This window comes from Canis lupus, chromosome 1 (genome assembly GCF_048164855.1).
Source record: "Canis lupus baileyi chromosome 1, mCanLup2.hap1, whole genome shotgun sequence".
Classification (NCBI taxonomy): domain Eukaryota; kingdom Metazoa; phylum Chordata; class Mammalia; order Carnivora; family Canidae; genus Canis; species Canis lupus.
This window is the reverse complement of record NC_132838.1, coordinates 100,501,347-100,514,705: the sequence shown is the minus strand read 5'-3', so window position 1 is coordinate 100,514,705 and position 13,359 is coordinate 100,501,347. Positions and strand designations below refer to the sequence as shown.

Sequence of the window (13,359 nt, the reverse complement as noted above, 5' to 3'; positions counted from 1 at the left end):
TCTGTCTGGATAGGAGTTGTTTATGGTCCAGGCCAGGGGATTTAGTGGTGGGGTCACCAATTGGCTAGAAATATGGAGTCCAGCCTGGTGAGTCCTCTATCCCACCAGCTGCAAGATTTGGCAGCCGTGTGCCATATACAGTGACCACAGACCTATTGCTCTCTCTTACTCCCATCTTCCCAGCAGTACCAGGCTCATTTCTGGAACCTCATAGCTCCTACAAAGACGAGAGACTTGCTAGACCTGCTCCCAAAGACCCTTAGATGCAGGTCTTATGTGCCAGGCTTCTTAGTTCCTTACAGACTCCTGAGCCACTGCCCTGCCCCGCTCCCCCCCCCCCCCAAGTCATCCTTTCTCCTGTGGTCTGGTACACCCTGGCCTCAGCCACATCTTACCTTCCCTCAGAAGGGCCTCCTTGAATGTGCCTTGAGTAGTTAACAGCCTCAGGCTACAAAGCTGTGAAATGCAAACATCTGACTGATAGGTCTTGGAAGCCGATGGGATTCAGGAGCAAAGGCATCTTCAAAACACCAAGTGGGTACTCAGCAAGTCATGCAACCTTTCCTGCATCTTGGATGGAAGCTCCTGGAGCTCTTATGACCCCTTGAGTTGGGCTTGATGTCCTAAGCCATCTCCCCATCAGTCTCCTCCCCACTTCATTGAACCTCAGGCTTGTGTGCTTGGCTCCTCCAATCCCTCACTTCCTCTATTCTCAAGTCCACCCCTCCCAATACCTAAGACTTGTCATGGGAACAGTAACAATGATTACCTGCCTTCCCTGGTTGGTGTCTTGGGCATCACATTACCATCCTCTAAACTTCTGTGGTCATGTTAAGCCTTGTCTTGTCAGGCTAGTCCATCTCTTTAACCCTGAACAGGCTGAGTGTATAAGTGCCCTTGAGCCCTCTGGGTCAAGATGGTGGACTGGACACATAGCATTTCATTTGGTTCCAAAAGCCACAGAAGCGACAAGATGAGAGTGTTTAAAAATATGAACCCACAAGTATGAGGATGGTGAAACAGCAACAGCAATGGCATTCTGGAATTAGAAGCAGATGCAGATGTGGGATATGATTTAGAGAAAGTCAAATACTGACTTGGCACTGTGTAAGTAGACAGAGGTCCCATCAGGCTTATACTGCATAAATCCAGAAGGCTTGCAAACCAGCAGCCCCTGGGAGGAGAGAGCTAAAAGATGATTGAGGTAGAGCTACTAAAGCTGTTAGAGCAACAGCTTTCTCCATATAGTGGATGATGGAAGAGTCATTTGTGGGGAATCCGTACAGTTTCAGAGAAACAATCTAAGTCCTCCAAAAAATAGCTCTGACTGACGGCATTTATGAGTAGACAGGCCCCAGCCATGCAGATACTCAAGAGTTTCCAATCAGCAGGTAAGACCACTGCTCTTCATGAAGTGCTGGCTGCTAGGGATTACAAGAAATCAAAACAGGCATATGCAGTTTGGGATGGTTCAGCTACTTGGTTTCTGGAAGCAAAGCACCCCTTTCCCACAGTGATTCTTGCATACTGAGGTAAACTGAAGATCACTCTTACTAGGTCTGGTACCCAATGTAAAAGGTTAGTGGCGTCCCATAAGCTGGACAAAAACTTTCATCCCTTACTTTGCAGTACTGACATCTGAAGTGATGTCCGAGACTCTGAGGGTATTGATCATGGGACATTTTCCTCATGTGTAAATGAGTGCCCACCCTGGTCCTTGTTCTCGATGTCCAGAGGTCGAATGAAGGACTCCAGCTCCATCCTCGCTGGAATCACTCGGGGTTGTCCACAGATCAGGCCGGCCTTGCGGGCTGGACCCCGCTTCCTCCTGGGACCACCTGGAAGGAGTCTCCGCCGAACTACACTACACTGGGAGTCACTTCCGGCCTCCCTGGAGGACTGGGCGACGCTCTGTCCGTTGCCTTGGAAACAGAGGGAGGCGGGCGGGCGTCCTCTACCGGTTAGCAAGAAGACTGCTCCGCAACTAGAACGAAGCCTCTAAGACGAGCGCTGGGGAGGGGCCTAGGTGGGGTGCTAGCTCTGAATGGCCGTAAGGTCACGCTCCTCCCCATTCACCACACTTGCCAATAGGCTCCGGGTCCACTGCACATGCGCAGGATCCTAACATACCGTCCATCACGGCCGTTGGTGAGTCTAGGGTTCCTTCCATATAAAGGAAGAGTGATCGCCAATGAGGGGAGGGAGCCCCCAAACTGCGACTCTTCAGATTCCTCTAAGAGGAAGAGAGCTCTTCTCGGTCGTGCGAGGCCTTTGGAGATGAGCATCTGCTGGCGGAGGCCGCATCCGTCCTTGCTTGCTGAGTCTCACGGGAAACGTAGTCCTAAGGGAGGGGGCGGGTCCTGCTGAGCAGGCGCGTCCTTGGCCAGGGCGGAGTCGCCGCGGCACCGCGCGGAGGGGCGGGCGGGGCAGGACCCCTTACCGGAAGTGGTCTAGCACCGGCGGTGAGGTTGAGGTGAGCGCCGGCCTGGCTGGGCGGGGCGCAGCTTTTTCCACCCCCTGGGGACCCGGCCGCCCGGTGCTCCTAGTACCCCAAAGTACCTCCCGACGTACGCTGCGCGCTCCACTTCTCACCCAGAGCTGCGTTCCCCTTCCTCTGGCCTGACCTCTTCCTTCCCCTGCTTGTTGGGAGACCGACTCCTGGGCCGGGTGGGGAGGTGGGAGGTGGTCAGGCCTGGTCTGGCTGGTCTAATAGGTCCCCCAAGTGGGCTTGCTTCACTCCAGCCCGTCTGGACGCCAGGGGCACAGTGTCCGCTCACGACTGCGCGCAACTCGTAGCTTTGTTTTGCTTTTCACATGCTTGGTGCGGGAGGCGAGCCATTCACAGTTCGCTGCGGTCAGCGAGCACGGTGTCCCGGAGTCCGCGCTGCCCCTCCCTCGACCCATGGCGCAGACGTGCCTTATACTTGGAGCTGGCCCTCGGGTTGCTCACTTCAGTCAACATATCTGGACTCCTTGGAGATGATGGGGACACACACTCCACCATAGCCCGCACGGCCGCCTATGCCTCTTCTCACTTTCACTGCCTCCGCTCACTGGCAGTGATGGTCTCACCCGGTCCCTGGTTGCCTCTCCCTCAGCGTCCTGCCTGACTGACCACTCCCCTCCCTTCTCTGTGGTCACTTTCCCTGGCTCCTGAGTCAGATCCTGGAATCCTCTGTTGACTCCCTTTGCCTACCTCTTCATCATTTCCTGCAGTTTTATGGAAGCTCCATTGTACAGCTTGCCTCCAAAGCATTCATCCACAAGGTTTTCTTCTGCCTTTAGCTCCTATCAGCAACCAGCTCCTGTGATCCTCCACAAAGCATTCCCAGCCTCGTGTATCCCTGTGCCAAGGCCCTCCCACAACCAGCCTCAGCACCCTGGGCTGGGCCTGTCTGCCCAACCCTGGCCATGGCTTCTTGGCCTGCACCCTAACCACTCCTTTCCTGCAGGTCCCTCTTGTTGGCTACAGGAAGACACCCAGTACAATGCCATCCCCACTGGGCCGCCCACGCCTGCCCTCTGTGGATCCTGTGGCCATCCTGGAGGAGCCTGAGGCAGCACGCCTGCGCTTCCGGGGGTTCTGCTACCAGGAGGTGGCAGGTCCCCGTGAGGCCCTGGCCCGGCTTCGAGAGCTGTGCCACCAGTGGTTGCGACCGGAGGCATGCTCCAAGGAGCAGATGCTGGAGCTGCTGGTGCTGGAGCAGTTTCTGGGCACACTGCCTCCTGAGATTCAGGCCTGGGTGCGGGGCCAGCGGCCAGGCAGTCCTGAGGAGGCTGTAGCCCTGGTTGAGGGCCTGCAACATGACCCTGGGCAGCTGCTGGGCTGGGTGAGTGTGGTATTATTGGTTTCTTGGAGGGACAAAGCAAAATTAAAGCAAAATTAGAGCCCCTGTGACTTATTTCTCCCCCTCAGATCACAGCCCATGTCCTGAAGCAAGTGGTGCTCCCAACAGCACAGAAGACAGAGGAATCCTTGGGGAGATCCCACCCCTTAGGGACAGTGGAGCTCCTCAGTGCCACCTCTGGGGAGGGATCACAGGACATTCAGATGGAGCGGTCTGCCCAGCTTAGCTGCAGTGTGAAGGAGGAGCCAGATGCTGATGGGCAGGAGATGGGTGAGAATGGGAGCCACGCAAGGTCTGGGGGGCTCTTGGAGGTTGTGTGGACATCCATAATAAGGGTGGGGATCCCAGGAGAAATTGTGCTGGGAGGCCTCCTAGAGGGAATGTGAATGTCCCCCAATGGGATGGGGATTCAGAAAAGACTGCAGACTGTAGAACTGGGTTCTCAGGAGGCAGGAGGGCTGCCTGCCTGCTATGTGACTGGCACACACAGTAGCCTCCTGCCTGTTGGCAGAGGAAGGCCAAGGCTGCAGCACCGACACCACCTCATCTACTGTGGCTCACATGAGCAGCCTCTGATTCTCATCTGCCTCATTTTCTAGCACCTTCCAGCCCCCAAAATCCAGCCCAGTCCCAAGAGGGACACCCTGGACACAGGGAACCAACTTCCACATCCTTCCACCCACCCAGGATTCAGGTAAGCAGCCCTGGGTGGGAGGTACAGGCAACCAGTAGAAGTATGTCCTTGGTGGCCACTCTGCTCTCGTTAGTTTTTCAGGCTTTTTGGCCACAGCTTTGTGCTCTTTGCTGCCCAAAAATGGAGTTGGTATCAGAGCTCCTCCTGCAGGTCCTGGGAGACAGGGACAGGCTGGTGGTCTCCCTAAAATTGGGGAAAAAATTGAGGCTTCGGGCCATGGAATCTGGTTTAGAGTGACTGGAACTGGTAGGAATTGGCTTTCTCAATTACAGAGAAATCGGAGATTTTGAAGCGCTCAGCAGTCTTAAGCTGGTGCATGAGAATTTGAACCCTCATGTGAAAGTGGGGAGAGGTCAAGATGAAGAACTCTGACCAGAAAGCCTGAGCTACAACACATAGCAGTCTGGTATCCCCAGCACACCTGAGATCAGAATGGAGATAGCTAGGAAATAACCTGCAGCTACCTCTTTCCTGGGTCTTTCCTCAGAGGCCATCCATCCTCTGGGCTGCGACCAGCTGGGGGCATCAAGGCTTGGCTGAAGCCCTGCTACCTGGAGTACTTGGTTCCTGAGTGTGGAGAGCAGTGATCCTGTCCTCTCCCAGCAACTTAGCTCCTAAGCTACTCCACTGGGTAACGTTCCCAGTGGAAGATCTGGTTGAGATGTGCTTGGAGGCTAATAAGTCCCTCCAGGCTCCCTCCACAGTCTGATGGCACAGTGGGAAACAGCTGGGTGGGCAGGCCACACCCTCCAAAGCCTCCAGCCAGCAGCATTCCACCTGTGGCTTCATGTGGCTGTCACCTCCCTGTCTGTGGACCTACAGTGGCTTGTTTGTCAGGATTATTTTTCCCATCCCAGCAAAGCGCACGTGATGGGATTTTGGGAGACAAAGAGAGCAGACACCAGGGACAGGGAGTACATCTCCTGGTAAAGCCCACCCTCGGCAACAGGCAGGAGCCAGCCCACCACCCCATTAACACACATCATCTGAGCCCTGAGATGGCTGCACCTCCTAATGTAAGCCCTTCTGCCTTCAACCTCTCTGCAGCCAGGTCACCACATCGAGGAATGCTGATAGCCCTCAGCAGCTCCCCAAGGAGGATCTCTGTTACTTTTGTAACCAGAGGCTTGGGGAGAGGTGGCTGGGTTCCCTTGGGTCCCCAGGCCTTTTGTTCTTGATGCAGCACTGTTCAAGGCAAGGGTGTAGGGACAGTCACTTCCACACAGAACCTATCCAGGGGTTCTCAGCTGCCTGGCTAGAATATGGAGTGGGGCGGGCTTCTGAGGGGGACAGGTCCTAACAGTGAGATGAAGGACAGCTCCTCTCTGCCCTATTTCCCAGCCTTCACACACCCTTCTCAGCTTCATCCTTAGCAAGCAGAAGAGCCTTAGGTAACCTGTCTGTTCCCTCAGGTAATTAGTAAGATTGTAACCAGGGACACGGGCAGGTAGGCACTGCAAGGCAGGGCAGAGGATGGGGGAGTGGACAGGCACCAAGAGTGATGGGCTGCATCCCCACAGGAGGAGTGGGGGCTACTGGACCCGTCACAGAAGGAATTGTACTGGGATGCAATGCTGGAGAAATACGGCACGGTGGTCTCCCTGGGTGAGGACCAGCCATGACCCCTTTTACTGTCTGCATACTGCCCTGGTTGTAGGGCTCACTTCCCAGCCCTTTCCCATGCAGGTCTCCCAGTGCTTACCTGTATTCATGCTCCTTACCTAGGGGCACCCCGTCACCCACCAGGGCCCCCGCCCCTGGCCCTAACATGTAAGAGCCCTTCACCTGCCCCCATGTCAGGACTGCTACCTGACTGTCCCTCACCCCAGCAGGAATACCAGCCCCCCAGCCAGAGGCACAGGCTGAGTTGGAGCCGGGGGCATTGCGTACAGGGACAGAGAGTCTCCACCTGGGTGAGTGTTTTTCCATGCGACCTGAACCACCTGTTTTCTGGTGGAAGGGAGCTTGTTTGCCCCACACGCCTCATGGGAGAGGGTGGGCCAATGTTAAGGGCACTGAGCTACCTGGGACTACCACCTCTCCTTCCCTCAGGAGATGAGAATGAGAGCCACTGCGAGGGTCCATCCCGCTGCCCAGAGGACCAGCCACCCCGGGGCTTGGGGTCTGTTACTTGGGAGGGCCCGTCTGTGGCCTCTATGTCTGCCAGGGCAGTGCTGGGAGCAGGGCTGGAGCCTGGCGCCCCTCGGAGGAAGCCTTATACCTGTGAGCTGTGCGGCCGAGGCTTCGACTGGAAATCGGTGTTTGTCATCCACCACCGGACACATGCAGATGGGCAGGGTACACAGGCACCAGCGCTGACTGTGGGTGGTGCTCAGAAGCTGCCACAGGGTTCCCGGGAGCCAGGCACACCACGTCACCCCCGACGCGTGCTCCCATGCCCCCGGAGCTATGCATGTGAGGAGTGTGGGTGCAGCTTCAGCTGGAAGTCGCAGCTGGTCATCCACCGCAAGAGCCATGCAGGCCAGCGGCGCCACTTCTGTGGAGACTGTGGCCGTGGCTTCGATTGGAAGTCCCAGCTGGTCATCCACAGGAAGAGCCACCAGCCCGAAGCCCCATGAGTGTCTTGAGAAGGCAGCCTCATCTTGGGGGCCTTGGAGCCTCCAGGGCTTGACACGGTTCCTGGTACTCTGGTTCCAGCCTTCCCAGGGCTGCTGAGCCTCTGTCTGGACACTTGTAGGCAGCAGAGGACATTGGTGAATCAGAGCTCCCAGGAGGGTCCCCTGCCCGTATTTCAGTCTCCCCAAAACAGCCACCTGAGTATAAATAAAAGAAGCTGTCCCTCCCCCAACCGCCTGGTGAGGCTTGGGTTGGAATCCACTGCCTAAGTCTGGTGATTTCCAAATTTTGAGATCCCCAACTATGACCTTATGATATATAGGCAGACAGGACCTAAGGACTGTCCCTACCCCTGGGATCTTGTTGGCCCCAGGTGGATGCTCAGAAACTGCCCCTTTTCACTCCTGAAGCTCTTGGGCCTGCATCTTGGTGTGGAAGGTACAAAAAGCTCAGGAGAGCATGCCTTGCTTCTGTTTGCAGGCAGATGGAAAACTAATGACTCTCCACATTTTGGATTTTTAACAAATTCCACTTTTATAATGGGAAGTTTCTGCCTAAGAATCCTGATCTCTGCTTTCTACTGGTCAGAGTATCAGCAGTGCCACTCCCCCTGCCTGGCAGCTGGAGCCACAGAGCAGCCATACCCACAGAAAGGGCCAGCAGTCCTGTTCTACTGGCCCACTTTGTTTCTTGACCACACACGTCACTCCCTGGTTTCCTTGTCCTTTAAGCTCTTGAGTCCTAGCTTGAGTGGACACTACAGGGACTTCCTTTGCAAGTTTGGATGGACAAGGAGGGTGGCGTCTGAGAAAAGGGTCTATAAACAGATGTCTCTTTGGCCATGTGATTTTAAAGTAGCTTGTGTTCATTTAGACAAATCTGAAATGTACAAGAGAGTAAAGATAAGGTAAATGACCCCTAGTTCTACTGTCTATGGCAGTACCTATTCCAGGTGTTCACATGCAGAAGTGTTTTATAAATCTTATGGAGCTACTGTATATATCGTGCTCTTCTCACTCCCTCATTTCCCTGTTATTAAAAACATATTTTAATGCCTGGTTAAAAATTCCATTTTCTGTCCTATACTGTCTTTTCTACCAACCCCAGATTGTTCTTCCCAGTGGTACCCAGTACCTGTGATGCACACTCCCAAGCAGACACTTTGGATGCAACTTTGGTTATTTCCCAAAGTGTAATTGTTGCATTTAGAGAGCATGGGAGTTTAGTTTTGTTTTTGCCTTAAAACAACACTGGATTCCTTGAGCCAATTCCAAGTCCTCCCCTCCCCCTAGAACACCAAGCAATTCAACAGAAAATATTTTTTAACTCCAGTAAGAAAATGACTAAAAACCTAATAGAAAGGTGGATAAAGGCTATGAATCAGTAATTCACATCAGAAAAAACTTTACCAGAAAAAACATACATGCTCAAAAGTAATCAGGGAAATACCAGTGCCATGAAGGCGGGGCCTGGCCTACCATGTTCACATACCCTGTTCCTGGCATTATGTTTGGTATGCATGGATTGCTCAGTCTTCAAAATAGCAAATAAAAACTCGACAGTAAGGCACTTGGCTGGCTCAGTCGGAAGAGCATGTGACTTTTGATCTCAGGGTCATGTTAGGGGTAGAGATTACTTAAAAAACCTAAACCTGTTGATAACAAGTATTAGGAAGTTCAGAATTGGGACCTGTGAATATGATCAGCTATCACTCTTGTGATGGGGTTATGTTATATGGCATAGTTGACCTTAAAATAGGAAGATGAGGGCAGCCCAGGTGGCTCAGTGGTTTAGCACCACCTTTAGCCCAGGGCCTGATCCCAGAGACCTGGGATCAAGTCATACATCGGGTTCCCTGCATGGAGCCTGCTTCTCCCTCTGCCTGTGTCTCTACCTCTCTCTCTCTCTTTCTCTCTCTCTCTCTCATGAATAACTAAATAAAATTTTAAAAAAATAGGGAGATGATCCCAGTGGGTGTGGCCCAATCACATGAACCCTTTTAAAGCATGGAGTTTTCTCTGGCTGGTGACAGAAAAGGAAGTCCAAAAGAGTTGAAGCATGAGAAGGATTTGATGTACCATTGCTGGCTTTGAAGATAGAGGGAGCCATGCCGTGGCCTCCAGAAGGTAAGAACAACCCCTGGCTAGCAACTAGCAAAGAAACAGAGACCTTGGTCCTACAACCACAATTGCAATCTGCCAACAACTTGAATGGGCTTGGAAGCAGATCATTCCAGTGTCTTCCAGATAAGAGCCTAGTGCAGTCCATCTTGATTTCAGCTTTGTGATACTCTGAGCAGAGAACCTAGCCAGTGTCTCCCAGACTTATGACCTACAGAACAGTGAGCTAATAAATAGATGTTTTAAGCCACTAAGTTTGTGGCAATTTGTTAAACAGCATAGAAAACCAATACAACCATGTATTGTTAATGGGTTTAGTACTGTTCATGGCTAAAAATGTAAAACTGGCCTGCATCCAGTGATGAATGGAGTGTGGAATAAAATGGTGATAGTGTTTTTCAATAAATTATTAAAAATAAATGAAACGAATAATAACTTTTGACAACCTTGGCAGTATCTACTATAGCTAAATCTATGTAAACTGTGACTCAGCAATTCCACTCCTTGGTATGCACCCAACAGAAATGAATACTTATTTTGGTTCAGGTCTTGATCTCATCAGGGTCATGAGACTGAGCCCCATGTTGAGCCCTGTGCTCAGCATGGAGTCAGCTGGTCTCTGTCCCTCTGTTCCTCCTTCCACTTGCTCACTCACTCTCAAATAAAATATTTTTAAAAAAATATTTATTCAGGGATCCCTGGGTGGCGCAGCGGTTTGGCGCCTGCCTTTGGCCCAGGGCGCGATCCTGGATATCCGGGATCGAATCCCATGTCGGGCTCCCAGTGCATGGAGCCTGCTTCTCCCTCTGCCTGTGTCTCTGCCTCTCTCTCTCTCACTGTGTGCCTATCATAAATAAATAAAAGTTTAAAAAAAATTTATTCATGAAAGACACAGAGGAGAGAGAGAGGCAGAGACATAGGCAGAGGAAGAAGCAGGCTCCATGCAGGGAGCCCGATGTGGGACTCGATCCCGGGTCTCCAGGATCACGCCCTGGGCCAAAGGCAGGCGCTAAACCGCTGAGCCACCCAGGGATCCCAATCTTTTTTTAAAACAGATTTATTTATTCATGAGAGACACATAGAGAGGCAGAGACATAGTCAGAGGGAGAAGCAGGTTCCCTGCAGGGAACCTGACTCTGGGACTTCCAAATCCCAGGATCACGCCCAGACTCAAAGGCAGACACTCAACCGCAGAGCCACCTAGGCGTTCCACCCATCCCTTTTCTTTAAAGATTTGTTTATTTATTCGAGAGAGATACAGAAAGGCAGAGGATAAAATCTTTTTTTAAAAAAAATGCTTATGAGAACCAAAAGACAAGTCCAGAAACATTTAGAGCAACTATCTATAAAAGCAAAAAAAAAAAAAATCAGTAAACAGCCCTAGCCCACTGCAGCTATCAATTTATTGCCTCTCTGTTCCATATATTACCTGTTCTGCAGTAGTGGGCTGGACCCTGTAGCCATTTCTCCTTTGTAGTCAACACTTTGTTGGCTTTGTCAGTAGAGGGCACTGGCTCTTATTCTTTGGGCACGCTCTCAGCCCTAAGATTTTAAGAATTATAGTTATTAGAATTATAACTGTTATAGGTAAAAACTTTTTTTTAAAGATTTATTTATAAATCTTTATCCACTGAGCACAGAGTCAGATGTGGAGCTCCATCTCACAACCCTGAGATCATGACTTGAGCTGAAATCAAGAATCGGACGTTCAACTGACTGGGCCACCCAGGACCCCTATAGTTAATAACTTTTTATATCAAATTTACTCTGTTCAAATGACTGGACATTCCCTGATATACTCACCAACAGCAGTGTGGATAATTACACTAGATATCCATGCAGTGAAATGCTATGCACACAGCAATGACCAAGTGATTCCTACATACAATACTGTTGACTCTCAGACACAAATGGAAGGGAGGGATAGGGCTTAACCTTGCCTAGCAGTGCAAGGTTCTAAAGCCTTTCCAACTTCACTTCCCGATACAGGGTCCTCTGTGCAAGCTCCAACTGCCCCCATTCCTTCCCAGTGAAAGCCCCACGACCATGTCCTCAAAGGTCATAGATCCCTGGGACTGGGACACACCTGTCCAGCCAGGCCTAGGTCATCTCCTCTCCATCCTTGCTTTGAACAAATTCAGGGGATGGGGCAGACAGGATTCCATAGCACCCAGGGTTAAGAGGGACCCAGGCCCAAACCCAGAGTCTCTAGAAGAGAAGACACATGTTCCCAGGAAGCTCCATCCCCATACACAAGACTGCTCTTTATCTCTTGCATCTATTTGGCTCTCCCTGCCTTGGGGACATGCCCTTCCCTCCGCTCCACTTTGGCCAGCCCTTACACGTCAGCTCCTGATTCCCATGGCCAACTGCCCCTCGAGTCCCCACCTAGAAGTCTCCAGAAAGCCTAGACTTCATTGGCTCAGTGCTACCTACCGCTCTAGCCACTTCCCATATCACTCAGTGGTAACTCCATCCCTCTAGTTGCTCAGAGCTGAAACCAAAAGGGCCCCCATAATCTTTGTCTGGGGTCCACAGTCTGGCCACCTCTCATTCTTCCACTGCTGCCATCCTTGTTCTCCATATCATAGCACTAGCCCCTCAACTAAACTAGCTTCCCCCCAACCACATCCCCCCTCCAGGTTTGTCTTGCCCCACAACAGCTAAACAGATCTTGCTAAAGCTTTAGTCAGAACTCCAGGTATATACACCAAAGAATTAAAAACAGGTACTCAAAACAAGTACGTGTACAGGAATGTTCACACTCAAGGGGTACCTGGGTGTCTCACACAGTTGGGTGTCTGACTCTTGATTTCGGTTCAGGTCCTAATCTCTGGGTCATGGGATCAAGCCCCACATTGGGCTCCCTGCTCAGTGGGAAATCTGCTACTCTCTTTCCCTCTATCCCTCCCCTCCCTCTAATAAATAAATAAATCTTTAAAAAAAAAGACGGTGTTCATATTCAAAATAGCCAAAAGATGGAAACAATTCAAATGTCCATTAACAGATGAATGGATAAACAAATTGTGCGACAAATATACAGTGGAATAGCATTCAGCCATAACAAGGAATGAAGGGCTGACAGTTGCTATACCAGGGCAGATGGCACTCCAATACTATCTACATGCTAGGCCTGCTCTGAGCACCACACTCCTCTCTCTCCCTTCTCCCATACCAGGAGTACAACTATCCCCTTGGCAAACAAAGAGACAGAGCCCAAGAAAGGCCAGGTCTGCTGTGTGAGAGCAGTGGGCTGAACACAAACTGTGTCCTAGACCAGTGGACCCAACCACTTCTTGGGGCATCAGCTTTTTTTTTTTTTTTTTTTAAGTTTTTTTGAGAGAGCGAGAGAGGACACACATGGGAGTGGGGGAGGGGAAGAAGGCGAGGGAGAGAGAGTCTGAGGTAGACTCTGGCTGAGCACACAGCCCTATGTGGGGCTTGATCTCATGATCCTGAGATTATGACCTGACCCAAAACCAAGAGTGGGATGCCCAACCTACTGCACCACCCAGGCGCTCCTGTACATTAATTTTAAAGCAAACTTCACATCATACAATAAACAAACATTGTTTCAGGTTACGTTAAAACAGATAACTTCTAAATAAACAGATATTCATCCACATAATCCTGTTTACTACCTGGAACTACATCTGGGAAGTCCCACCCACCCATGCCCATCACCAACTCCAATTCCCTCAAGTGGGCACCTTCTTTTGGAGAATTTAGGGTTTTACTGGGATCTGTATAGGCCACAGCCTCCTCCTCCAATGGTAGATGCCTACAGGTAGACCCCTCTCCTAATGACCATGGGTGCTCAAGGAGGCAGTTCACTTTCACAGCAGACTTGTGTTTTCTGTGGTCTCAGCGATACCAACACTATCTTTTTAAAAATTATTTATTTATTCATGAGAGACACACAGAGAAAGGCAGAGACACAGACAGAGGGAGAAGCAAGCTCCCCACTGGGAGCCCTATGTGAGACTCGATCCGGGACCAGGATCACACCCTGAGCCAGAGGGTGTGATACTCAAGCACCAAGCCACCCAGGTATCCCAATACCAACACTATCTGAACAAGTATCTGGCCATATGTGTGTAGTCCATCCTGCTTCCCACTC

At 51.2% G+C, this 13,359-nt stretch overlaps 1 protein-coding gene across 5 annotated transcripts; it reads left to right on the top strand.

The window, feature by feature from the left end:
* The first annotated feature begins 768 nt into the window (after positions 1–768).
* ZNF446 (zinc finger protein 446) lies at positions 769–8,188 on the top strand. Of its 5 annotated transcripts, none has more exons than XM_072819548.1 (7): positions 769–2,148; positions 3,453–3,830; positions 3,917–4,118; positions 4,448–4,542; positions 6,066–6,147; positions 6,375–6,455; positions 6,595–8,188. In XM_072819548.1, exons 1-7 carry the CDS (start codon positions 2,110–2,112, stop codon positions 7,119–7,121), a joined length of 1,404 nt encoding a protein of 467 aa, XP_072675649.1. In that variant the 5' UTR covers positions 769–2,109; the 3' UTR covers positions 7,122–8,188. The 5 variants fall into 5 exon arrangements, with proteins under 5 accessions (XP_072675649.1, XP_072675594.1, XP_072675545.1 ...); XM_072819493.1 differs by having other exon boundaries at positions 6,372–6,455; XM_072819444.1 differs by having other exon boundaries at positions 6,063–6,147.
* Positions 8,189–13,359: the final 5,171 nt, after the last annotated feature.

What these genes read in the sequence shown, in the direction of transcription:
- ZNF446 (XM_072819340.1), top strand. Translation starts at nt 2,110, where the DNA reads ATGCGCAGGATCCTAACATACCGTCCATCACGGCCGTTG. An exon ending in ACCGTCCATCACGGCCGTTG is followed by an intron (nt 2,149 to 3,452) that starts GTGAGTCTAGGG and finishes CCTTTCCTGCAG; the next exon opens with GTCCCTCTTGTTGGCTACAG. An exon ending in CTGGGCAGCTGCTGGGCTGG is followed by an intron (nt 3,831 to 3,916) that starts GTGAGTGTGGTA and finishes TCTCCCCCTCAG; the next exon opens with ATCACAGCCCATGTCCTGAA.